The 27,184-nt window shown below is 46.3% G+C and overlaps 1 protein-coding gene across 1 annotated transcript in view; it reads left to right on the top strand.

Annotated features, from left to right (window-relative positions):
- The window catches only part of TGFBR2 (transforming growth factor beta receptor 2), a 202,491-nt gene that overhangs the window by 135,553 nt on the left and 39,754 nt on the right, over nucleotides 1-27,184 (top strand). The window contains exons 8-10 of the mRNA XM_078663940.1: nucleotides 7,245-7,407; nucleotides 12,737-12,939; nucleotides 23,087-23,874. Of these exons, the coding sequence (XP_078520066.1) occupies nucleotides 7,245-7,407; nucleotides 12,737-12,939; nucleotides 23,087-23,874 (1,154 nt within the window). The remainder of the gene's footprint in view (nucleotides 1-7,244; nucleotides 7,408-12,736; nucleotides 12,940-23,086; nucleotides 23,875-27,184) is intronic.

Below are 27,184 nucleotides of genomic sequence, written 5' to 3'. Positions count from 1 at the left end.
TGAACATTTGTAATGCACAGATTACTACCTCAAATATTTTGGTTCCTCACTAGTGCCATTTTTACCTGTATTTTGAACATTTGTAAATGCACAGATTGCTACCTCATATTTTTTTGGTTTGACAACCAATGTCACTTTCGACTCTTGAGTTTTGACTCACGCAAATTGTAGTATCTGGATCCTATCTCTATATTCTATCAGTATTATACTTGCACTTGTATTCTGCACTACTCTGCACATTTCCGTAACCTACTCCCCTTTCCTACCTTCTCTCTCCTGTTATGCACAGACTGCTACCTCATACTTAATATACACCTAATGTAACCTACTCCTATTCCTACAGACTGCTACCTCATACTTAATATACACCTAATGTAACCTACTTCTATTCCTACTTTCTCTCTCCTGTTATGCACAGACTACTACATCATACTTAATATACTTCTAATGTATCCTGCACTATTGCACAGTTATACAACCTGCATCCATTTTCATTCTTCTCTCTAAGGCACCGACTACCATCCCATATATCTTTGGTTGCACACGAGTTTCACCTCTGCCCCCTAGGGCCACTCTTGATCCATATATCTCTGGTTGATCACTAGTGTCACTTCTGCCCCTTAGGGTCACTTTTGATCCGTGTAACTTGATACTTGCATCTGTACCCTTTTCCCAGTATTTTACTTCACTTTTGTACTTTGTAATGCCGTATATATTTGCTTTACTTTGTAATATCATATGTATTTGCTATACTGTAATAACGTATGTATTTGCTATACTGCACAATCGTATATCCTGGTTATGCTGATTGATCACTAGTGCCACTTTTGTACTCTATAACCTACTGTATGTATATGTTTCTCTGCACACACTTACATTTGGGCTATGCTGATTGATCACTAGTACTACTCTTGCACTGCGTAACCTACTGTATGTATTTGTTTCTCCTGCACAAGTGTACCACTACACTGCACTCCCCCATTCCCTCCTAAAGCATCATCGCAACATGGATCCGATCGGCAATCACACATATAAAATCAACTACCCACCATCACTCACCAAAAAAGCCGCTAAACGCTTTAAACACAACTTCCTTAGGTCACAACCTGAAACCCCCTTTGCTGACACCTACTTCTCACCGGTCACTGGATCCCTGAACACTGATATCATATTCCATACCACACGCAGAGCTCAATGGAGAAAAGCGTTCCTCACCCTACTCACCGTCTCCTCCACCAGGAAATCCGCTCACAGCCTAACTCTCTCCATCACACCATCCCAACTCTTTCCAGGCAGAGCCACCATCACCATTTACAATAACGGGATTGTCCTAGCTCAATCCACAGACAGGAACCTGGAACTGCTAGACAACCTGTTCCCCACCTTCAAAAAGCACCTCTCCCACTCGCAGTCCAACACTCATATCCCCTCCAGTCCCACCAACCATGACCTCACAGCCACATACTCCTCAATCAGGGACACACCTACCACCCCTGATCGCCCATTTCCCACCCACAACCCCTCTAGCCCAGTTCAGCACCATGCAGTTGTAACACACGCCTCAAACACAGACACAGATCGCTCCCCCTCTTACACCACTCACACCCCCACCCCTTTTAACAACCCCCAGACCTCCACACATACCATAAACACTCCTCTCACACCTACAGCGGGCATCATCACTACGCTCACCCCTAACAGCACAGCTCTCACACACAACACACCTAACCTAGTCCAGCACCAGAACAACACGCACTGCGACAAATCCCCCCCTTCATCCCCCCCATTCTCAGTCCCCATTACCCTCTAACTAACCACGCAGGACACACCTCCTCTCTTAATTTAACTCCCCCTCCCCACAACAGGACCATCCCCTATCCCATTTCCCCTCCTACTCTCAGCCCCCATTACCCTTCCTGCTCCCCCACCATGACTATCAGTCTCCCAGCCTACACCCTGACCCCCCCGCCTACCACCAATGCCCTCACTCTTACCACCAACGCCCTCACTCATACCACCAACCTCCTCCCTACCTCATCCACACCCCTCCCGCCAAAAACATCTCTCCTCCCTAACACCTTCCCGTACACCAACACAACGCATACCTCCTCGAACACCAGCCCACACTCCCACCTGCACACGAATTCCCTGGTCAGCCATTCACCTCTGACTGCCGCCCCCACCTCCACCACCTACCCCACGATGGACTACGTCATGGCCACCCTTACTCAGATCAAAGAAGACATACACAACATCAAGGAACTACTCGCCACCCACCCCATACACCCTGCACCCACCTCCCCTCTCAACTTGTCCCCTACCCCTCCAGCTGACTCCCTCACTCAACACGCCCCAAACCGGGCGTCAATTACTGCCCATAGGCGGAGCAATTGCCCTCGTCCCCCTCGTCGTCCCTACAACCCCTCACACAACTACACCTCCCCGCCCAACGGGTCCCCCACCCTTCCGACTAACTCTCTCACTCAACTCTCCCCCAACCTGACCTCACTCCCAGCTAGCAATCGCAACAACCGCCCTCGTCGCACTCACAACTCTACTTCTGACCGCGACACACTCACCCTTCTCCGCTCCTATGACCCAGCCCCCCAAAATAACACAACCACCCCACACCTCAACATTCCCACGATACACTCAAATCCCCTTAGACCCCCCACACTAAACAGCAGATTCTCCATCCCCAATGACTTTAGAAAAGTCCCTCTCTCTCTAGAACCGTCTACCACTCTCAACACACCTCGTCTCAAATGCACTCTCCTCAACTGTAGATCGGCCTCGAAACACTCTGCCGCTATTGCTGATCTCCTCTTATCAAGGGACCTTGACCTAATCATCTTGACCGAAACCTGGCTAACTGAATCTTCGACACCTATAATGGACATTCTGGTTCCTCCCAACTACCACATTATCAGGCTAGACAGAGCAGGCAAATTAGGTGGTGGAATCGCATGCATCTACAGGAATAACCTCTCTGTTCAGAAAGTCAATTCTACCTCCCTACCATCCCCAACAACTTGGGAATACATCTGCCTTGATATTATCAGTGAGGGCAAACCGATATGCTCTCTTCACAGCATCTACCACCCACCCAGGGACAACTTCACCTTTTCCCAACAAATCATGGATATGATCTCAACCAATTCCGGACGCGGTGGTAAATAGTCTTAAAAACTTCCTCGATGCCCTCAACCTCACCCAAATATGCAACAGCCCGACCCACGAGAAAGGTTCTATCCTCGACCTGATCATCTCCAAAGAGGAATCTATCCAACTCGACTCCATCCAACCCTGTGACTGGTCAGATCATCATACTGTCACATTCTTTATCAATGAAAAAGTTAAAGTTAACCCGGCTCAAGTATCCAAACCCAAAGTCTGGAAAAGAGACATGAAAAAACTCAACCCAGGCTCTATACCCCCTAACAGGTGCAATCTCTTACTGCCACCGACAGGCGATACGGACGTTCAAACACTGACTGACCATTATCTCAACACTATGACCTCTATAATTAATGAGGCTGCATCTTTGCAGCTAAAAAGAGCCTCTACTAAAATCTCTAATCCATGGTACGACGGGAGACTCAATGAAGATAGACGAGACATGCGAATGGCAGAGCGTACCTGGAGATCAGCTCCCTCGGCAATGCACCTAAAAGATCTGAAGAAAAAGAGAAACGCCTACTTCAGGAAAATAAAACGCTCAAAATCAGACTTCTTCAGCCTCCAGCTCGACCAAGCAAAAAACCGTCCGAGAAAACTGTTTGAGCTAATCAGATCACAATCCAAGGATCAACCCCAACCACTCATCACTGCGCGTGAGGCACCATCCTGTGAAGACTTCGCTGCTTTCTTTACCCAAAAAACTGTCAACATAAAGAGCGATCTCCTCATTGACGCAAGCCTCTACTCCAAACCCCAGTGCCTAGCAGCCACTGAACCAAAAAACAATGCCACATGGTCAACCTTTGGCACATACTCAGAAGAAGAAATTGGCAAACTGCTCAGCACCCTGAAACCATCCAATCACCTCACGGACCCCCTTCCTGCTGCAGCAGTAAAAGACTTTACCCCCTTTCTTATCCCTCTCTGGACTAAAATTATCAACAGCTCTCTCCAACAAGGAAGCATACCTGACTCCCTAAAAGTTGGTCAGGTCACACCTCTCCTAAAGAAACCTACAGCCGACCCCTCTGATCTCAACAATTACCGTCCCATTACCAATATTCCCACTCTCGCCAAACTGCTGGAAAAATGCGCACAACTACAATTGTCTAAACACATTGAACAATTTGATCTCCTCAACCCGCACCAGTCAGGCTTCCGAGCAGGGCACAGTACAGAAACGGCTATGACTCACATAATTGACGACGCACTTCAAATGCTACACCAAAACGACACCTGCCTGCTCATCCTCCTTGATCTCTCCTCAGCATTTGATACCGTTAAACATGAGAATCTACTTGAGCTCCTAAACACAAGAATGGGCTTATCTGGAACTGTTCTCAAGTGGTTCACCTCCTTTCTTCACAACAGGTCGCAGAAATTCAAGAGCAACAACCTGATGTCTTCGCCAATACCCGTAACGCTAGGTGTCCCCCAAGGATCCTCTCTATCCCCAACTCTGTTCAACCTAGTCATGGAACCGCTCACCACCTTGCTACAAGCATCCAATGTACACTTTCACATGTACGCAGATGATACCCAACTTTATCTCAAATTACAGTCCCCCAAGGACATCTTGCTCCTGAACTCAACGATCAGATGCACCCAATCCTGGCTGGCAGATAATCATCTCAAACTCAATGCCCTGAAAACAGAGTTCCTTCTGATCTCACCTCCAGCGAAGGTCTCCACCACTCAAATTTGACTTAAAGTCCTAACCGCACTCAATGTCCAACCCACCATCGTGGACTCAGCAAAATCCCTAGGCATAACACTCGACACCAATTTGAACATGCAGCAACATATCAGCAAGGCAACAAAGGGAGCAAACTTCCAGATCAACACTCTGAGGAAACTTAAACCCTACTTCCCAGCCAAAGACTTCCAAACCGCAGTACAAGCACTAGTCATCCCTCGAATTGAATACGGCAGCATCGCCCTCTGTGGACTCCCCCTAACTACAACCGCACCCCTAAGAGCTTCTCTAAACGCTGCAGCGAGACTCATCACTGGGTCAAAAAAACACTCCCATATTACCCCTGACTTGAAATCCCTGAACTGGCTGCCATTTGAAGCTAGAATACATCTGAAAATCGCCTGCATGACACACAAGGCGGTACATCTAAACTCACCCGGATACCTCGCTCAGAAACTGACAATCTCTGGAGGAGCTAGAAACACCAGAGGCACAAACAATCTTCTGTTGAAACCTCTAAGATTCCGGAAGGAAAAAACATATAAGCGCTCCTTCTCGGGAATGGCGCCTAGGATCTGGAACTCTCTCCCGCCCGAAACCAGGCTTATCTCTTCCACCACACTCTTTAAAAATGAAGTAAAAGCTATCCTCATGGCTAAATACACCTGAACTATTATCTTGACCACTGTTAGTACTCTGCACCGATCTATACTACATGTTTGACCCTTTTGATTATTTGTATGAACTGTCTTATTACTCACATGTTTGGCTTTGTAGCCACCTATTTGTACCATTTTGTACTCATGTCATGTTGGGCTTAGTTGCCACCTATTTGTATTAATTGACCTACTGATTTATCTGTTAACCATGCTCCCTCATGTACTTCTCTTTGTAAAGCGCTCTGATATCTGAAAGGATCTTGTCCGCGCTATATAAAACTTTCAAAATAAAATTTCTTTACTGTCCATCACTGCAATGCAAACTCTGGCAGTAAGGAAATGCTAATAAAGCTCCTCCTGCTAAGAGAGATGACTTCAATGGGGAGAGGAGCATTACACTTTTTATTTTTTAAAAGAAAATTGCGTTTTTGTATTTTCTTTTTGAAAATAGAAAAGAAAACTCTGTTTGGTGCAGGGCTGGGTCCTGCTGATACAGCCCTGCACCAAACCATGACGGTGGTCCTTGCCAATGCATTATAAATAGGGCTCCCGGTTTAATGGTATTTATTTTTTCGACATTTCTGTCTGTATTTATCCATGTTTATTTTTTGCTCATTTTGTTTGTATTCATCCATTTATATTTGGTGTTTTCTGTATAAATGAAGCAGCAATGGGTATTTTTCCACATTTATTTGACTGATAAATATATACACGCACTTGAATGTCCAAATGGTTTCAGCAGTATACAGTGCATCGCATTATCTGAAGACACTTGCATTGTAGAATAGCATAATTAACTGTAGATCTGCTCGTAATTGGGAAATCTATTGTCTTTTTACATCTCTCCTCTCAATCTGTACACTTACTGACCGGGCACTCATGACTGACAGTAGAAAAAATCACCCAAAGAAGGTCTATTTTCCTTATTTTTATGTATTTAAAAGTAAATATAGACAGGAAAATAAATGGTTTTCTGCCTGTAGTTATTTGTAAAAATCAGTAAAAAACAGAATACTGGGAGCCCGAATTATAAATGACCGTCTGCTTGGCGATAATTTATACATTTGGGGGACGGTCCCTGCAAAAGCAGGCTTAGGTCTGCATTCCCTGTAACTCATACAACACTGTCTTGCATAATCGCAGATATAAACTATTACAACAGTTAAACCGCCATGACATAAAGAATTTGGCAACATTTGCTCTGCATGGGAAAGACAATCAGTCCATGTAAAGGTCATGGTGCATGTCTAAACTGAGCTTTTTGCAAGGCACAGAGAATTGTGTAACAAGTCACCTCCACTGCAGTGCATGGACACTTCACTGTTAATGCACTGCAGTGGAAACACTAGGCCGGGCAAGGCTGCTGCTGACCAATCAGCAGCTAAGCTGCCATAAAGAGGCTCAGCAACAAAGAGGACTATCCAATGGCTCTCTCTTCGTGCACTTGTTTTTTGTAATGACTTGAGCTGCCTGCAGACATCTAAAGCAGTCTTTAGCTAAAGCAGCCTCCAGCACGTCCTAAAAAGGAAATCACTTCTCCTTTAATACTAGAAGGACATCAGCACTGACAAACTCTCCTCTGAATGGACTAAGGGCAGCCAGGTAACCAAGAGAAAGTACAGCATAAAAGAGTTAAGTGGGAAGCTGATAAAATGTTATGTAATAAAGCTGTTCATTCTGAGCTCTTCTTTCTGTCTGTGTAATTACAGAGACTTTCAGACAATCCAACCCGGATGGATCAATAGCTATCAATAAGCTGTGTAAGTTTTGTGATGAGAGAGAATCCACCTGCAAAAATGAGGGCCGCTGCAACAGCACCTGTGAAATCACCTCCATCTGTGAGAAGCACCAGGAGGTCTGCGTTGCTATCTGGTGAGACATCTTTGTTTTCTGCACATGTGAGAGAAGCAAACATCCAATCAGCTGCTGTTCCTAAAGTGATGTAATAGTTTATTTGCAGATACATTGTTACAATTCAAAGTAGACTAGTTGTTTCTGTAGAGCATTGCATATGGCACTTTTGTTACTTCACCACACTGTCAATCCATCAAGGATTTGGAAAGTGCCACAAATCACCCGTGAGGGTTTCAAGGCGCTGGAGTTGCTAGCTGCTTTGTGGTGATCCGTTCATTCAAACAGCCAGGTTTTGAGTCCTTTCATGAATTGCTGGAGCCATGAGGCAGTCCTGAGGTGCAGGGGAAGGTCGTTCCACGCTTTGGCTGCCAGGTGTGAGAAGGAGCGTCCTCCGCTGCTGCTTTGGCATATCCGGGGAGGGGGATGGGGGGGTCTCTGCTAAGAAGAGGGATGTGGATCGTAGGTGTCTAGTTGGTTGGTGGAAGGTCATGCCCTTGTATGTAAATAACAGGCTTTGCTATTACCCATTAAGTGGTGCTTTAATGAATTCAGAAGGATGCATGACTAATTTGTTTTTATCAGGTTCAAATTCTATTCACTATCTGCGCCAACTTGTCTCAAGAAAAAAAAAACAATTGTTTCATCTTCTCAACTCCTCAAAAAAATGTTGTGCTGTAGTGTTTTGATTTGATTTTTGAATTTGTAAAGCGCAGCAGTTACCCAAGGGCATCAAGGCGCTGTAGACTACCATCCAAAAGAGGTTCCCTAAGAGAAGACGATATAGGAGATGGCTACCTGCAAAATAGCCAAGTCTTGAGAACCTTCCTGAAGGGCAGGTGCTGGGAAATGGCCTTCGTGTTTTTGGAAGGGTATTCCAGAGCTTGCCGGCGGCAGTAGAGAATGCTCTGTCGCCCCATCTCTTCCTGGTTGTTCTAGGTACGCAGAGATGTAGGTTAGAAGATGAGCGAAGAGATCTGCCAGGGTAGTACCAACTAAACATGGCTTTTACTCTCGTTGGGTAGGGGAGATAGGGAGCCTTATGGACCATAGAAAGAGATTTGAAGCTGATGCGTTTGTTAATTGTAAGCCAGTTGAGGGTTCCCCAACCCTTGGCAGCTGAGTGTCTTTTGGGAATGTCCAGAACCAGTCTCGCAAGGGCATTCTGCACCAGCTGGAGTGTATACTGCGCATTCCTGTTCAAATCTAGGTAGAGTGAATTGCAGTAATCCAACCTTGACATTACCAGGCCGAGAGCAAGCTGCTTGTAGGCGGGTGCAGGATAAAAGAGAAGATTATTTTCAATCTGTCCGGGAGGCAGCCAAGTTTTAGAATCTTAGTGCACATTACCAAAGTTCCCGCAACACCATCTAAACTCAACTATTGATCGTTACAAGTGACACCATGGATGCACGAAAGAAGAAGCACATGGGTATAAAAACAAAGGAATCAAGCAAAGACTGATAGGAGGCCTTCAAACATTAACTGCTGTTTTTCACCTGCCCGTGTTTTCAGCAATCCCACTTTAGCCGTCATTCCAAAAGCAACTAGTCCATATGATGTTAAAGGATCCCCATATATAACCTTCAAAGTAACCTCTATTCTTGTGCTTATCTGGTGGAAACTGTGGTTCAGTAGCAAAGTCACATGTATTGGAATCAAGGAGCCCAAGTGGTTTAAATAGTAATTTTTCCAATCTTCACAAATTGTGTGATCCTGGACGAAACACTTCCTGTACCTGTATTTCAGTATTCCAAGACCCTATTATGTTGCTGGAAGTTTCTTCAAGGTTGGGGATGTGTCACAGTCTTGAAGCTAGGCATTCGTAGGCTGGTTGAAGGGTCTGAGACAGGAGTAAATGTAAATGTAAATGTCGGAATTTGTAAAGCGCACAGCTACCTCCACCGGAGGTGTCCCGGCGCTGTCCGTATACCGCTTAGGAACCCTTCCTGGCTTTCCTGGGAAATGTCCACTCCTGGGCACCCCCCAGGTGCAGCCAGGCATCCCAGCGCTTTTGGGGCCGTTGTGGAGACTAAGCAAGCTATTGCCCAGAGTTGCAGCGTGGGACCCATGATCAGAACAGGCACTGAGGCGAGAATATCCAGTCAGGGGAATTAATGAGCCGGAGACCCGCCGAGGCGGGAATCGAACCCTGGTCCCTGGCCAGAGCTCTGCATCAAGGTCTGCCTGCTCTAACCATTGAGCCACACTTCTCCATGAGTGGCACATCCTGTGTCGGGTTTCATCTGGGGTCAGACTCCTTCACATAGGGGCACGTACCCTCGATCATAGCCCTTTATTCCCTCTCAAATACCACTGGATGGTGAAAGGAGATGTGTTTTTAACACACTTTAAGATGTGATTGCTCTGTAGTGACCTGCTACCCAAATCACGTCTTGCTTTTCCGCTCCAAGAGATTTCTTTACTTGTTCTCTTTAGTCACCAGCTACTTATGGGCTCTCCATGCAGACAGCATCGAACTAGACTGGCCACCTGCCTCCGGGTCGTTCTGGACATTTTTTTCAGTGGTGGACTTTTGTGTGATAGCCTAATGCACTCTGGGTGTTGTAGTCCTGTCTTGCATCTATAGACCTAATTAAACTGACACACTTGAAGTCCACGATTTGTAGGTGAATAGTTCAGGACTGGAGACAATGTCTATAATGACCTGGAGTAAGGTGGTCACTTAACATACGACTATACATGTGGGTGTTAACTACTGTCTACAAATCTACAATGTTGTCGCAGTACCTGGTGCTGTGAATACATCTAATAAGATATAAAAAGGATGTAGCTAATAAGATAGACATATGTGGGATATGAGAAGTATGTATTAAGTTTAATATATCTATAATTTCTGCTGCATAGTCCATTCCTTTCACCAACCCTTCAGATCTTACTTTGTCTTCCTGTCCTAGAAGCAACTCATGTTTGAAATGCTCCTGTTTCACATGACATTGTGCTGTGCACAGCAGAGGTTAATCGTTCGGGAGGGGCTCTTGTGTGTAAACTAGATGTTCATAACTTGACACGGTGCAAAGCCCTGCTATTTTTTTATGATTAAAGGTCTCAAAAGAGACCACGTGCATGCCTGATTGGCAATGTTTCAAACATTTATAAGAACTTAAAAAGGCTTTTAGGCACAATTGAATTTTTTTTAAGATGCTTATTTCATGTCGGACAAAACAGCAAATCCATTTCTTAAAAGAATAAAATGACAAACATACTTGATACACATGGAAAACAGTAGCGGCTGGCATGACTCGCGGGTGGGGGAGCTGGCACAGGATCGCGCGGGCAGGGGGGGACAGGGGGAGGAAGTGGTCAATAATTTAAAAAAAAATGTTAACTAACCTTTTCTGTGCGCCAGGTCCTGTGTCTTTACTGCTCATGCTATCCTGCCTCCGACAGGAACAGGAAGGAGGCCGCCTCCCTCCCTTCCCCTCCCCTAAGCCAATCACTTGGAGCGTTGATATTGGTAGGGACTCCGCCCAGCCAGGAGCTGTAGGTGATGGCATGTTCTCCATGCAGGAGAAGTGCAGAGTGCACATGACTGGTTTGGGCGGCTTTCTCGCAGGGCAAGAAAGCAGTGGGAAGACGCTCCTCCGCCCTAGTGGAGGAGGTGCCCCTGGAGAACAGAGATGCGAGTCACCCTTCACCGCAATACTAGTTTACAAAAAGCAATTACCTTTCTGTTGACGTTGTTTACACTCTGCTGCAGTATAGGAGAAATGTATCCAGCACGTGTGTGTGTGCTTTAAAGTCAATAAACACATAAACCGGTATTGCACTACACAGCGCCATGAAACCCGAAGGAAGCACACAGGGCCGGCCTAAGGCATGTGCAAGCTGTGCACCTGCACAGGGCCGCCAAACCCCAGGGGCCGCCACGCCAATATATATCCTTAGATACATATTTGCGTGGCGGCCCCTGGCAGGGATTTGGCGGCCTCGGGCCCCCTACCTACACTCCCTGCTCAGGGCCTCCGTGAGCCCAGAGACGGCCCTGGAAGCACATGCTCTCTACAAGTAATTATAAAATATCATATTTACGGTGACCAAATCTTAAGAACCAAATACCGGTACATATTGCAAAAGTAGAAGGACTACTTTTACATCAACAGAGGGAGCGGCGCAAAATGAAAGCTCTCATCAACATAGGAGAGGCACTAAGAAAATAAATAGAATGTAATTTCTAAAACCAGCATCATACTTGTTAATTAAATTGCTTACTTATAACAGCTGCTAAGTAGCACAGCTTCAGGGCACCTAAAAGGTGCCTCTCACTGTTTTCAGTTGACCCCCTCTAAAAACCGGGACAGGAGCCAAAATTGCCAAAATCTCTAGGGACACTGGTGAAAACCCAGGACTGTACCCGGAAATTCAGGAAGCCTGGTCGCCCTAATCATATTGCATAAAATAGCATTCTGCAAAAGACTTGGAGCCAGATATAGGTCGCCATTTACCGGTCGGTAACGGACGATTTCGGCCGTTACCGACCGGTATTTGGGATTTGGCATGTAGGGGGCATCTCATTTACAGAATCGGTATATTTACCGATTCGGTAAATATACAGAATCGGTAAAATACAGAATCAGTAAATTTACCGATTCTGTAAATCAAGATGTAGGTGGCACTTCAAAGAGTGCCACAGGCCCTTTAGGAGTCGGTATTTACCACCCAATCCCATTGGGTGGTAAAATACCGAATTCCAGTGTACATGCACATCTGTGCAAGTACACCTATGCCATGTGACACACAGACATGCCCTTAGGGCATGTCTGTGTGCCACATGGCACACAAGCCTGCAATTGGGGTGCTACACGGTGTCAAAGTGACACCCCGTTCCCCCTGCCAGGATTCGGTATTTACCGAATCGGTAAATACCGAATCGGTATTTTCAATTAATTCCTATGGGCTTCAAAGCCCATAGGAATCAATGGGGAATACCGATTCGGTATTTACCGAATCGGTAAATACCGAATCTTACAGATTCGGTAATTGTAAATTAAAAATTACCTACATCTGCCTCCTTCCAATTTACCGATTCATAAATTCCGAATCGGTAAATTTCGGTATTTATGAGTGGGTAAATCAGATTTGCCTACATCGGGGCCTAAGAGCTTTTTAAGGGCATACGGTTTTGTGATACGTAAAAGAGTACTGACTTTTTTAAACACACCACTAATTACATTTCAAATGTTAAATCGTATGTGGAAAAAATGTATAGGATCCTAGTCTGGAAGCAAAAGAGATGTTAAGAGAGCACGTCCCTTATTCACATAATTGTTAGCCTAGATGTATTTGCGGCCTATTTAACATGAAGGATACAATTGTTTTTCATTTACAGGCGGAAGAACGATAAAGGCATGACCTTAGAAACACTGTGCCATGACCCCAGCGTGCCCTTGTATAATTACACCCTGGACACCGTGGACGAAGAGCGGTGTCTGCTGAAGGAGCAGAAGGCTGCTGGTGGTCTGCTGTACCTGTGCGCGTGCACAGGTCAAGAGTGCAACGACATGCCCACCTTCAGTGACGTCGACCTTGAAGGTACGCATGCTCGGCACTATGCTATCGAACGTATCCCTGCAAATCTGCATGCAGAATGATTTACAGAAAGGGTCGAGGATATAAAACTGCACTTATTTATATTATGGGAAATTTTGTAAACATGTGGTGCATTGATCAAAGGAAACAGGACCCTTTTAGTTTCCTATGTCATAAAAAACCTTCCACAACAGACAATTACAAAAAATGATTTGACCCGCACACACTACACATAAGAAATCAGTTCCACCGGGTGAAATAGTTCACACAATTCTTTATTCTTTGAATCTTTATTTTCTTCTTCACAGTAGCCAATGTGTTTCGTCCTATTAAAGAACTTCTTCAGGGCTCATCAGTCATCCGTCATGTTCCAATGAGTGTTCCCTCTTCTCGAGTAGAGCAGACCTTATGGTCCTTCTTCTGTGTCCCTACAGTATTGGGATCATTTGTCTAAAGGATGTACTTGTCTTCTTGATATCCCTATGGCATTCCGTTTATAAGAGGACAGCTTCAAGAGCTTTGCATCCTCAGTCTGGAGTCTTTGGTCAGGCTGATATTATAAGGTAGGTTCCTTGAACAGTATACGGTCAATGTTCACCCATGCCCCTTAAAAGTATCACCAGCACGGCATCCTTCTCTCGAAGTCCAACACCATCAAAACTGTGTGAAGGGAATTCCATAGGGATATCAAGAAGACAAGTGCATCCTTTAGACGAATGATCCCAATGTCCACTTTCAGAACTCCCTCTTAGCACTAGGCACTGACCGGCACAAAACTCCAAAATAGGGTCAGTCCTGTGCATGAAGCCCTTTGTTTCTAATTAGGGTCCCACTGGACGGGTAGAAGAAGGGCACTTTTGCCCAATTAGCCCAACCACTCTGCCTCGCCCACTCTGGCTGTTTGTATAAAGTATACCCCAGACTGTGCCACTCTGGCTGTTCTTGCAGTGTGTGCCCTCGGCTGTACCACTCCGGCTGTTTATGGAATGGGTGCTCTGGAGTGTGCGAAGTTATTTCAATTTTTTTCAAGCAACATTTCATAAGAGCTTGCCGCTATCTCGATGAGTTATTCTTCACGCGAGAGCATACTTCTTGTAAAAATGTCACATGGGATTCTGACACGAAACTGGTTCAAGCAAGAAATACCTCATTGTGGGGCATTGTGTGCGCTGACTGTCCCGCAAAGTAAAATTACACAAAATTGCATAATGCATAATTTCATGTAACACAATTATGAGATTCTCACAAATTTGACCAGTTTAATTTCAATTGTGCTCATGCCTTCCTTTGGCTATGCCATGTTTCCATACTGCCACCTTGGGGGCGTACTTATTGTAGTGGGCATACCTTGCTATGTTCTTCAGTAAATATAGGGTGCCAGGCTGCTGCCTACGGGCACTTCCATTGTGCCTCCTTTTTGACGTACACTCGTGCATTAAATGAGTGAGCTAATATACTAAGCAACATATAAAAACACTTTGAGCGCCAGATGCTTTTCCATTCCTGTTTCCTTGTTTTATATCCGTATTCCATTTAAGTGAAAGCAGACTCCCTGGGCCGCTTGCCTCGGGTCGCCATGGCGGGAAGACAAACGAACATTACAGCATCAGACATGTGGTTTCCTGTCTGTGTTGAACGTGGAGCGGAACATCGCAGCCAGCTGCTCCTGGCCCCGCCCCCAACAACCAGCCAAACAACCGTCAGCAATTGGTTTCGATTGCACTGACTGGCGTCTTGGCCTAGTGACGTCACAGAACAACGTAGGGTACTGATGCTACATCCTCCTCCAATCCTTCTCCTTTATTCCCCTTCTGGCTCTGTATTCAGACCCTCTAATAGCCGTATGACTGTAAGACAGATTTAAAGTCTGACTGGAACAGGGGTATCCAAGGTAGTTCCAGGACTCCCATGCTGTACCAGATTTTCAGTAAAAACACATCAGGGCTTTAAGTGGGCCTGGTCCTGCCGGTGCTCAGCACCAGCAGTTCTAAAAAGCAAGTGTTGGCACCCTATCGGGCTCTTCATTTTTACCCACTCACTAAGGCTGACAAAAATCTTAACTTTGTAGAAGTGTCACCCATTACTGCCTTCGATGCAACTTCAAAGAGACTCGTTATAGTTCTTTCATAGTCTCATTATTACAGAAACGAAGCATTTTCAATATTCTATGCAACAAAGCCGTAGTTGTTGCTTAGTTATCTTATGCAAAAAACAACAAGTGATGGACTGAATGTGGATCAATGTCACACACTCCCCCAGTCAAAAGATCTGGGCCCAAATCCATCGTTTTTTTGCACTCCACACCACCCTGGGTCAGATAATGGCTTTATGCAAATCAGCTCTGACCCTGTTGCCCCATGGGAACAGTCCAGTCTGAACTACAACAGCCATATCTTTCCCTGACCGGAATCAAGCATCCGAGGACCGGACCGGTTTCGAGGTAACACCTCTCTTCAGCCCGGCTAGCTTGACTCCAAGTGGTGTGGAGTGCCTGGGACCCACGTCTGGGCATCCCCAGCGCACTTAGGGCGGCAATTGCAAAAAACAACAAGTGATGGACTGAATGTGGATCAATGTCACACACTCCCCCAGTCAAAAGATCTGGGCCCAAATCCATCGTTTTTTTGCACTCCACACCACCCTGGGTCAGATAATGGCTTTATGCAAATCAGCTCTGACCCTGTTGCCCCATGGGAACAGTCCAGTCTGAACTACAACAGCCATATCTTTCCCAGACCGGAATCAAGCATCCGAGGACCGGACCGGTTTCGAGGTAACACCTCTCTTCAGCCCGGCTAGCTTGACTCCAAGTGGTGTGGAGTGCCTGGGACCCACGTCTGGGCATCCCCAGCGCACTTAGGGCGGCAATTGCAAAAAACAACAAGTGATGGACTGAATGTGGATCAATGTCACACACTCCCCCAGTCAAAAGATCTGGGCCCAAATCCATCGTTTTTTTGCACTCCACACCACCCTGGGTCAGATAATGGCTTTATGCAAATCAGCTCTGACCCTGTTGCCCCATGGGAACAGTCCAGTCTGAACTACAACAGCCATATCTTTCCCAGACCGGAATCAAGCATCCGAGGACCGGACCGGTTTCGAGGTAACACCTCTCTTCAGCCCGGCTAGCTTGACTCCAAGTGGTGTGGAGTGCCTGCGACCCACGTCTGGGCATCCCCAGCACACTTAGGGCGGCAATTGCAAAAAACAACAAGTGATGGACTGAATGTGGATCAATGTCACACACTCCCCCAGTCAAAAGATCTGGGCCCAAATCCATCGTTTTTTTGCACTCCACACCACCCTGGGTCAGATAATGGCTTTATGCAAATCAGCTCTGACCCTGTTGCCCCATGGGAACAGTCCAGTCTGAACTACAACAGCCATATCTTTCCCAGACCGGAATCAAGCATCCGAGGACCGGACCGGTTTCGAGGTAACACCTCTCTTCAGCCCGGCTAGCTTGACTCCAAGTGGTGTGGAGTGCCTGGGACGTGGGTCCCAGGCACTCCACACCACTTGGAGTCAAGCTAGCCGGGCTGAAGAGAGGTGTTACCTCGAAACCGGTCCGGTCCTCGGATGCTTGATTCCGTTCTGGGAAGGACATGGCTTTTGTAGTTCGGACTGGACTGTTCCCATGGGGCAACAGGGTCAGAGCTGATTTGCATATTGCCATTGTCTAACCCAGGGTGGTGTGGAGTGCAAAAAAACGATGGATTTGGGCCCAGATCTTTTGACTGGGGGAGTGTGTGACATTGATCCACATTCAGTCCATCACTTGTTGTTTTTGCAATTGCCGCCCTAAGTGCGCTGGGGATGCCCAGACGTGGGTCCCAGGCACTCCACACCACTTGGAGTCAAGCTAGCCGGGCTGAAGAGAGGTGTTACCTCGAAACCGGTCCGGTCCTCGGATGCTTGATTCCGTTCTGGGAAGGACATGGCTTTTGTAGTTCGGACTGGACTGTTCCCATGGGGCAACAGGGTCAGAGCTGATTTGCATATCGCCATTGTCTAACCCAGGGTGGTGTGGAGTGCAAAAAAACGATGGATTTGGGCCCAGATCTTTTGACTGGGGGAGTGTGTGACATTGATCCACATTCAGTCCATCACTTGTTGTTTTTGCAATTGCCGCCCTAAGTGCGCTGGGGATGCCCAGACGTGGGTCCCAGGCTCTCCACACCACTTGGAGTCAAGCTAGCCGGGCTGAAGAGAGGTGTTACCTCGAAACCGGTCCGGTCCTCGGATGCTTGATTCCGTTCTGGGAAGGACATGGCTTTTGTAGTTCGGACTGGACTGTTCCCATGGGGCAACAGGGTCAGTGCTGATTTGCATATCGCCATTGTCTAACCCAGGGTGGTGTGGAGTGCAAAAAAACGATGGATTTGGGCCCAGATCTTTTGACTGGGGGAGTGTGTGACATTGATCCACATTCAGTCCATCACTTGTTGTTTTTGCAATTGCCGCCCTAAGTGCGCTGGGGATGCCCAGACGTGGGTCCCAGGCACTCCACACCACTTGGAGTCAAGCTAGCCGGGCTGAAGAGAGGTGTTACCTCGAAACTTGTCCGGTCCTCGGATGCTTGATTCCGTTCTGGGAAGGACATGGCTTTTGTAGTTCGGACTGGACTGTTCCCATGGGGCAACAGGGTCAGAGCTGATTTGCATATCGCCATTGTCTAACCCAGGGTGGTGTGGAGTGCAAAAAAACGATGGATTTGGGCCCAGATCTTTTGACTGGGGGAGTGTGTGACATTGATCCACATTCAGTCCATCACTTGTTGTTTTTGCAATTGCCGCCCTAAGTGCGCTGGGGATGCCCAGACGTGGGTCCCAGGCACTCCACACCACTTGGAGTCAAGCTAGCCGGGCTGAAGAGAGGTGTTACCTCGAAACCGGTCCTCGGATGCTTGATTCCGTTCTGGGAAGGACATGGCTTTTGTAGTTCGGACTGGACTGTTCCCATGGGGCAACAGGGTCAGAGCTGATTTGCATATCGCCATTGTCTAACCCAGGGTGGTGTGGAGTGCAAAAAAACGATGGATTTGGGCCCAGATCTTTTGACTGGGGGAGTGTGTGACATTGATCCACATTCAGTCCATCACTTGTTGTTTTTGCAATTGCCGCCCTAAGTGCGCTGGGGATGCCCAGACGTGGGTCCCAGGCACTCCACACCACTTGGAGTCAAGCTAGCCGGGCTGAAGAGAGGTGTTACCTCGAAACCGGTCCGGTCCTCGGATGCTTGATTCCGTTCTGGGAAGGACATGGCTTTTGTAGTTCGGACTGGACTGTTCCCATGGGGCAACAGGGTCAGAGCTGATTTGCATATCGCCATTGTCTAACCCAGGGTGGTGTGGAGTGCAAAAAAACGATGGATTTGGGCCCAGATCTTTTGACTGGGGGAGTGTGTGACATTGATCCACATTCAGTCCATCACTTGTTGTTTTTGCAATTGCCGCCCTAAGTGCGCTGGGGATGCCCAGACGTGGGTCCCAGGCACTCCACACCACTTGGAGTCAAGCTAGCCGGGCTGAAGAGAGGTGTTACCTCGAAACCGGTCCGGTCCTCGGATGCTTGATTCCGTTCTGGGAAGGACATGGCTTTTGTAGTTCGGACTGGACTGTTCCCATGGGGCAACAGGGTCAGAGCTGATTTGCATATCGCCATTTTCTAACCCAGGGTGGTGTGGAGTGCAAAAAAACGATGGATTTGGGCCCAGATCTTTTGACTGGGGGAGTGTGTGACATTGATCCACATTCAGTCCATCACTTGTTGTTTTTGCAATTGCCGCCCTAAGTGCGCTGGGGATGCCCAGACGTGGGTCCCAGGCTCTCCACACCACTTGGAGTCAAGCTAGCCGGGCTGAAGAGAGGTGTTACCTCGAAACCGGTCCGGTCCTCGGATGCTTGATTCCGTTCTGGGAAGGACATGGCTTTTGTAGTTCGGACTGGACTGTTCCCATGGGGCAACAGGGTCAGTGCTGATTTGCATATCGCCATTGTCTAACCCAGGGTGGTGTGGAGTGCAAAAAAACGATGGATTTGGGCCCAGATCTTTTGACTGGGGGAGTGTGTGACATTGATCCACATTCAGTCCATCACTTGTTGTTTTTGCAATTGCCGCCCTAAGTGCGCTGGGGATGCCCAGACGTGGGTCCCAGGCACTCCACACCACTTGGAGTCAAGCTAGCCGGGCTGAAGAGAGGTGTTACCTCGAAACTTGTCCGGTCCTCGGATGCTTGATTCCGTTCTGGGAAGGACATGGCTTTTGTAGTTCGGACTGGACTGTTCCCATGGGGCAACAGGGTCAGAGCTGATTTGCATATCGCCATTGTCTAACCCAGGGTGGTGTGGAGTGCAAAAAAACGATGGATTTGGGCCCAGATCTTTTGACTGGGGGAGTGTGTGACATTGATCCACATTCAGTCCATCACTTGTTGTTTTTGCAATTGCCGCCCTAAGTGCGCTGGGGATGCCCAGACGTGGGTCCCAGGCACTCCACACCACTTGGAGTCAAGCTAGCCGGGCTGAAGAGAGGTGTTACCTCGAAACCGGTCCTCGGATGCTTGATTCCGTTCTGGGAAGGACATGGCTTTTGTAGTTCGGACTGGACTGTTCCCATGGGGCAACAGGGTCAGAGCTGATTTGCATATCGCCATTGTCTAACCCAGGGTGGTGTGGAGTGCAAAAAAACGATGGATTTGGGCCCAGATCTTTTGACTGGGGGAGTGTGTGACATTGATCCACATTCAGTCCATCACTTGTTGTTTTTGCAATTGCCGCCCTAAGTGCGCTGGGGATGCCCAGACGTGGGTCCCAGGCACTCCACACCACTTGGAGTCAAGCTAGCCGGGCTGAAGAGAGGTGTTACCTCGAAACCGGTCCGGTCCTCGGATGCTTGATTCCGTTCTGGGAAGGACATGGCTTTTGTAGTTCGGACTGGACTGTTCCCATGGGGCAACAGGGATCGAGCTGATTTGCATATCGCCATTGTCTAACCCAGGGTGGTGTGGAGTGCAAAAAAACGATGGATTTGGGCCCAGATCTTTTGACTGGGGGAGTGTGTGACATTGATCCACATTCAGTCCATCACTTGTTGTTTTTGCAATTGCCGCCCTAAGTGCGCTGGGGATGCCCAGACGTGGGTCCCAGGCACTCCACACCACTTGGAGTCAAGCTAGCCGGGCTGAAGAGAGGTGTTACCTCGAAACCGGTCCGGTCCTTGGATGCTTGATTCCGTTCTGGGAAGGACATGGCTTTTGTAGTTCGGACTGGACTGTTCCCATGGGGCAACAGGGTCAGAGCTGATTTGCATATCGCCATTGTCTAACCCAGGGTGGTGTGGAGTGCAAAAAAACGATGGATTTGGGCCCAGATCTTTTGACTGGGGGAGTGTGTGACATTGATCCACATTCAGTCCATCACTTGTTGTTTTTGCAATTGCCGCCCTAAGTGCGCTGGGGATGCCCAGACGTGGGTCCCAGGCACTCCACACCACTTGGAGTCAAGCTAGCCGGGCTGAAGAAAGGTGTTACCTCGAAACCGGTCCGGTCCTCGGATGCTTGATTCCGTTCTGGGAAGGACATGGCTTTTGTAGTTCGGACTGGACTGTTCCCATGGGGCAACAGGGTCAGAGCTGATTTGCATATCGCCATTGTCTAACCCAGGGTGGTGTGGAGTGGAAAAAAACGATGGATTTGGGCCCAGATCTTTTGACTGGGGGAGTGTGTGACATTGATCCACATTCAGTCCATCACTTGTTGTTTTTGTAGTTATCTTATGCAACCATTGACAAAGCCAACAGTCCTGACTTCTAGGTGTAATGCTACTTGTTGTGTTTTATATCTGGATGCAATGACAGAAGCAGCAAAATATGCGTCGGGCGGCACACTATGATAAGCACGGATTTTTAGTTTCGTTTTTAAGCCACACCCTTAATTATATCCACCACGCCCCTTTGAGAGACCTCCTCCCACCAGTTTCTAAATCACACTTAAGCCCTGCACAAAGTAAACTATTTCCTTTCAGGCTGATAAAATATACTTTTATTTCATATGAATATCCTAAAAGGTTGACATGGACCTGGTATTCTAAGACCTTCGTTGGATACCCAAGTTGTGGTGAAAATGTCAGACTCGAGTCTGGAATGGAATCCTGAGATCTGGACATGAAAGTTTCTGAACTCCGGCATTGCTGGCAATTTGCTGCAAGGCCATATAATGGCAATAGAGAGCTATATAAATCTTTATAACATATAACCTCTTTAGGGAATCACAGGAGTCACGGTTTTAGGCTTCCATGATTACTGAGCACATAATAGTAGTCTGTTCACTGAGGTGCACTCCAGAGCAGACAGATTTAAAAACAAGCATTGGCAATACCAAAAGGTCTCACCTAATAGGACACAAAACAAACAGCACGGGAGCAAAAGAAACATGGGGGCTGAGGGGAAAGCAGGAGAGATGGAACTGGTGGGAGGAGCAATGAAAAGAAGCACACAGACGAGGGCAAGAGGGAGTGGGTGGCTAGAAGGAGTTGGGTAGCAGAGAAAAATACAGTGTACTGGGGGAAGAGACGTACATAAGGGAGACGGCCTGAAAACACATGCATTCTAATGGAGTGCTTCACACAAAACAAAAAAGCAGTAAGCTGTGGAAATGGCAGTGCCAGCCATTCAAAGAGATTGTAAAAAGGCAATGCTGCAAGGGAGAGACAAACACAAGATTGAAACCTGGGAGACGAATGAGAAGCAGGCAAATGCGAGTGACAAGAAAAGCCAACCAATGGAAAGCAATGTGCGAGTTTCAAGCGCCTCGATTTTCTTGGTAAGCCACAATATGCCTCGCAACAGACAGCGCATGTGCTCACTATCCGGTAAGTTCGATCTAAATATTTCTCTGTGTTGACCCCTGCTGGCAGGCAGTCCATTCTGCAGAATAGCATGTTTTACCGTAGTGCCAGCAAACATTTGGAGCGTATGCTAAGGAAATGGAGAAAAAAAAGGTTTTAATTTCTAGGTTTAAGGAGTATAAGACTCAGGTAGTTACAGTGGGTGGCTCCTGTCCCAAATATGCCAAAAACGTCTAACCAAACATCAGTGGCTGCATAATAAGTATTTACCAGGGGTGATAACTAAGTTACTGTGACACAATAAAGGTTTTGAAAAATAGTAGACTGGCATGTTTCAAACAATTTTCTGACTCCTGTTATGTCCAGTTAGTTTTGTGAAGCTGATCAAATGTCCAGTATTCAGGATATTGAACTTCTTTTCTCCTCTGCCCCATCATGAACACATCTCAAGAGATGCACTAGAAGTATTTAGAGTATCCTGGTAATTTCATGCATCTTCCAGTGATTCTCAGAGACTTCTCAGGCTGCTTTATCTGGTCAGAGAAATCTGACTATGCTACCAGTGGAAACAGGGATTCCTGCTGGGCGGTCCTCAGATTACCAGGTTCAGAACCATATAAGGGGATATACAATGTTCAGGAATTTCTTATGTATTTACCTATAACAAAAGTGTAAATTTACCTTTGTGAATAAGACCCACTACAAACAGAGGGACGCCCTATTTAATTCCTGCTGTTTCCACTGCTTGTACTTCCTTTCAACTTTCCACAGCCAATGGGAGGCAGGTGAGAGGTTAAAGGTGGACCAACAGGTCAATCCTGTGATGTCAGCGGGGGGAATATTGTCACTTCCATTAATCCTGGAATTGTGGTGAATAATCTTCAATGGGGATAGCAGTGAAAAGAAAGATGAATTCACTTCCTGTGGTGTTCACAACGGGTCAAAGTTCAAGTGATAGCATTTCGTCTACCACTTTGATTTCTGCACAACAATCTCATAGTTTTCAGTACATTACTAGAATCCAACACTAAATGGTCAGGTGCTAGGAAATAATGTACCCTGTCGGGAGAGGGGGCGGGGGCAGCTCAAAGGTCACATGATGTCACTTCCTGTATTGTCATTAAGTCATTGTTCATTAAGGTATTGTCAATGCCATATTTTTTAGAAATATACAATAAAAAAACTCTTGCTGCTTACATATGTCTTTTTAAGATGTTATGAACATTCTGTAGGGAGACTGATTCTTTATTGGACCAAACTGTTACAATGTATTTTGCTGATTCTCACTTTTTTTTTTTCCAGAATGGAAGGGGATTCCAAAGGCGATGCTAATCCCCATCAGCCTCCTCCCGCCCATCTTAATTGCCTTCTTGGTCATTATCGCTTTCTATTGTTACCGCATCAACAGAAGAAAGAAACTCCATCGGAAGTGGGAGAAGGACTGCAAGTCCAGGCACCCTAACATGGACTGCAGTGACATCCGGGCCATCATGATGGACGACGACCGCTCTGACATCAGTTCCACGTGCGCTAACAACATCAACCACAACACCGAGCTCCTCCCCATCGAGCTGGACACCTTGGTGGGTAAGGGCCGGTTCGCCGAGGTGTACAAAGCCAAGCTGAAGCAAAACACTTCAGACCAATACGAAACTGTGGCCGTCAAGATCTTCCCGTATGAGGAGTACGCCTCCTGGAAAAACGAGAAGGACGTTTTCTCGGATATCAACCTGAAGCATGAGAATGTTCTCCAGTTCCTGACAGCGGAGGAACGCAAGACAGATCGCGGCAAGCAGTATTGGCTTATCACCGCCTTCCACTCCAAGGGGAACCTACAGGAATACCTCTCCAGACATATCATCTGCTGGGGAGACCTCTGGAAGCTTGGAGGATCCCTCGCTCAGGGCATCGCCCACTTGCACAGTGACCACACGCCCTGTGGGCGACCCAAAATGCCCATCGTTCATCGGGATCTGAAGAGCTCCAACATCTTGGTGAAGAGTGACCTCACCTGCTGCCTGTGTGATTTCGGGCTCTCCCTCCACCTGGATCCAATGCTGTCCGTGGATGACCTGGCGAACAGCGGGCAGGTGAGTCATGTCCCATTGTTGAGTAGCGACTTGCAGGGATTTAGCCTGTGACTCATTTTATGAATCAGTCTCTGGGAACAAACCTAAAACAACACAATCAGCACAAATGGTGAAGAGTTTGACATGGCTCAGAAAAGAGTCTGACAGTATTTATAAACAGTGTGGCTAAAAAAACCCTTAGGCAGCATGAGCCATCCTTGATTCTAGAACTCTAATTAGATGAATCACCTGGGAGTGCACTGCATGAACTCTGGCTGTTGTTTGTTTAACTGTTAGTGCCCACATCAATGATGTGGAATATTAATTTAGAGTAAGTTTTAAAATAGTTAATTTCATTTTATTAAAAGAATTTTCAAAACTATTGCACACACTTTTTCGCAGGTTTTCATAAAAAAATTAAAAAGAGTTGGGGCTAGATGTAGGTAACTCTAATTTACCGACCCTTAAATACCGAATTTTACCGATTCTGTATTTATGAGTCGGTAAATTAGAAGGAGGGAGATGTAGGTACATTTTTATTTTGAATTACCGAATCTGTAACATTCGGTATTTACCGATTCGGTAAATACCGAATCGGTATTGCCCATTGATTCCTATGGGCCTTGAAGCCCATAGGAATCAATGGGCAATACCGAATCGGTATTTACCGAATCGGTAAATACTGAATCCTGCAAGGGTGCAGGGGGTGTCACTTTGACACCCTCTAGCACCCCAAGTACAGGCTTGTGTGACATGTGGCACACATACATGCCCTAAGGGCATGTCTGTGTGTCACATTGCACAGGTGTGCATGCACAGATGTGCATGCACACCTGAATTCGGTAATTTACCACCCAATAGGATTGGGTGGTAAAATACCGACTCTTAAGGGCCTGTGGCACTCTTAGGATTGTCAGCTACATATGGATTTACCGAATCAGTAAATATACCGATTCGGTATTTTACCGATTCTGTAAATTTACCGATTCTGTAAATTTACAGAATCGGTAAAATATAGGCCCCCTACATCAGAAAACCCTAATACCGGTCGGTAACGCGCGAATTCGGCCGTTACCGACCGGTATTAGGGCTCCTACATCTGGCCCTTAATCAGCTAAACATTTTAGAACATTTTAGAAATTAATATTAAAAGGAGTAACCACACTTTCCTGACTCGTTGGGAAGCAAGGATCCTCTGGATTCTGACGGCACTGCACTCTGATGGAAATTCCAGCCGGATCATTCATTAGGAATAATGGTGTTTATCAGTCCTTTAGAGAAAGATCTCATGATGGTGGTTAATCCAGTGTAATACAAATGCTTTTTGTAATCCTGTGTTTTCCCAAGGCAGAGGGCCTGCGCACACCCATTACTAGCAAGGGACCAGGGCAGTACTAGAGCCATGATGCCAGGTTTAATCCACCCTCCTGAAGAGGTGCAGACTAAGGAAAGCCATTGGTTTCCATTGAATTAGTGTGATAGGTGGAGCTCCAGTTTCCCTCATGTGAATGGTGTAGGAACAAGTGTCCCCTAAAGCAGCCACGGATAAAGAAAGAACCCACAAAGTGGCAGGTTTCCATTAGATAACATGATGCAGAGAAAGAAAGAACCCACATGGTGGCAGGTTTCCATTAGATAACATGATACAGAGAAAGAAAGAATCCACATGGTGGCGGGTTTCAATTAGATAACACGCTACAGAGAAAGAAAGAACCCACATGGTGGCAGGTTTCCATTAGATAACACGCTGCGAAGAAAGAAAGAACCCACATGGTGGCAGGTTTCCATTCAATGACATGCTACGGAGAAAGAAAGAGCCCACATGGTGGCGGGTTTCCTTTAGATAACACGCTGCAGAGAAAGAAAGAACCCACATGGTGGCGGGTTTCCATTCGATGACACGCCACAGAGAAAGAAAGAACCCACTTGGTGGCGGGTTTCCATTAGATAACACGCTGCAGAGAAAGAAAGAACCCACATGGTGGCGGGTTTCCATTAGATAGCAAAAACAGTTGTGGTGAGATGCACTCCTTTTTTCAATTCTTGTTTTTCTTCATATATTCTATATTTGATTAGTTCATTTCCATTAGTTATTCACCTTTGTTCGGCGTGCAAAACCTCTCCGCGCTCCGCCCAAATTGCGCTGCAATTATGAAAACGAACTGAAGTGGAGCCTGTTTAGACCCCGTTAAGCTGCACAGCCATATCCTCAAATAAGTCCAATAAATCAAACTTACATATTTTTTCTTCCTTTATCCTTATTTTCTCCATACTTTTATCAATCCTTTTATCTGTTAATTTCTTCAATTTATTTTACTCATTTCGCTTTCTTCTCAACACTTTCTTAAACAACACAGGAGAAACGTGTTTCCACAAATCACCGTTTATTCCAGAATACCCAATGCATTTCGGGATTTCCCTTCGTCAGGGGTTTATCTGAGAGAAAAAAATGTATACTTTCAATACAACCCGACTTCTTAACATCAGTGTACAAACATTAAACGTTAAAAATATCGTCAATTAAACATTGTTCTCTTAAAATATTTTAGCAGTATACAACATTTATTGCTAATTTTCTCCTAATTTTGATATATCGCGTAGCTCATTTATAAAAAAGGAAACTGCAACTTTCTTCTACATTTCTTGTTAATTCCCTCTATTACGACAACTTTTAAGTTAATCCAAACCCCCAGCTTCCACTATCTGCTTTCTATTCCAGTCTCAACTAAACAAATCGTCCCATGCCCTGCTTACCGTGACTCATGTTCGTAAACTTTTTGCCTTCATCATTCTGATCTGCTTACACATTTTATCGAACCTTGTTCCTGCCGTATCACGGTCTAACTGCGGTTACTCCCGCACTCTTGTTACTTGCACGACTGCGCACTGTTTCTGCCATTTTTATCCTGACATCCCTTCCCCCGGTGTTCTGAATTAGTGCTCTGCCTAAGATATGGACCGAAATTCAACCCTCCCGCTATACGCCTTGTTCGTTGATACTTCAATAGGAGTCTATACACACATACACTGTGTCGAGCTTTCCTTGTAAAACTACATCACCCAGAATGCTTTCCTGTGACATTTACCAACACCGTACTAACACTCCTCACTACCCCGAGTTCTCTTCGTTTAAACACTATGTGATGTAACACTAAATTCTTTCAATGCCATGAACAAATAAATGCAAATGCCAAATTGATGTGTCTTAATAAAAATACTCTCTAATAACCACTTGTTTGTGTCCAATTAATTCTCCAAGTCATATTGTATGTAATCTCCGTTTTAAGTGTCACGAAAACAGCTCTCCTGAATGTTCCATGCAGTTCTCCAT

Source organism: Lissotriton helveticus, chromosome 10, assembly GCF_964261635.1.
Source record: "Lissotriton helveticus chromosome 10, aLisHel1.1, whole genome shotgun sequence".
NCBI lineage: Eukaryota > Metazoa > Chordata > Amphibia > Caudata > Salamandridae > Lissotriton > Lissotriton helveticus.
The sequence above is the reverse complement of the archived record's forward strand: the minus strand, read 5'-3'. Positions and strand labels throughout refer to the sequence as shown.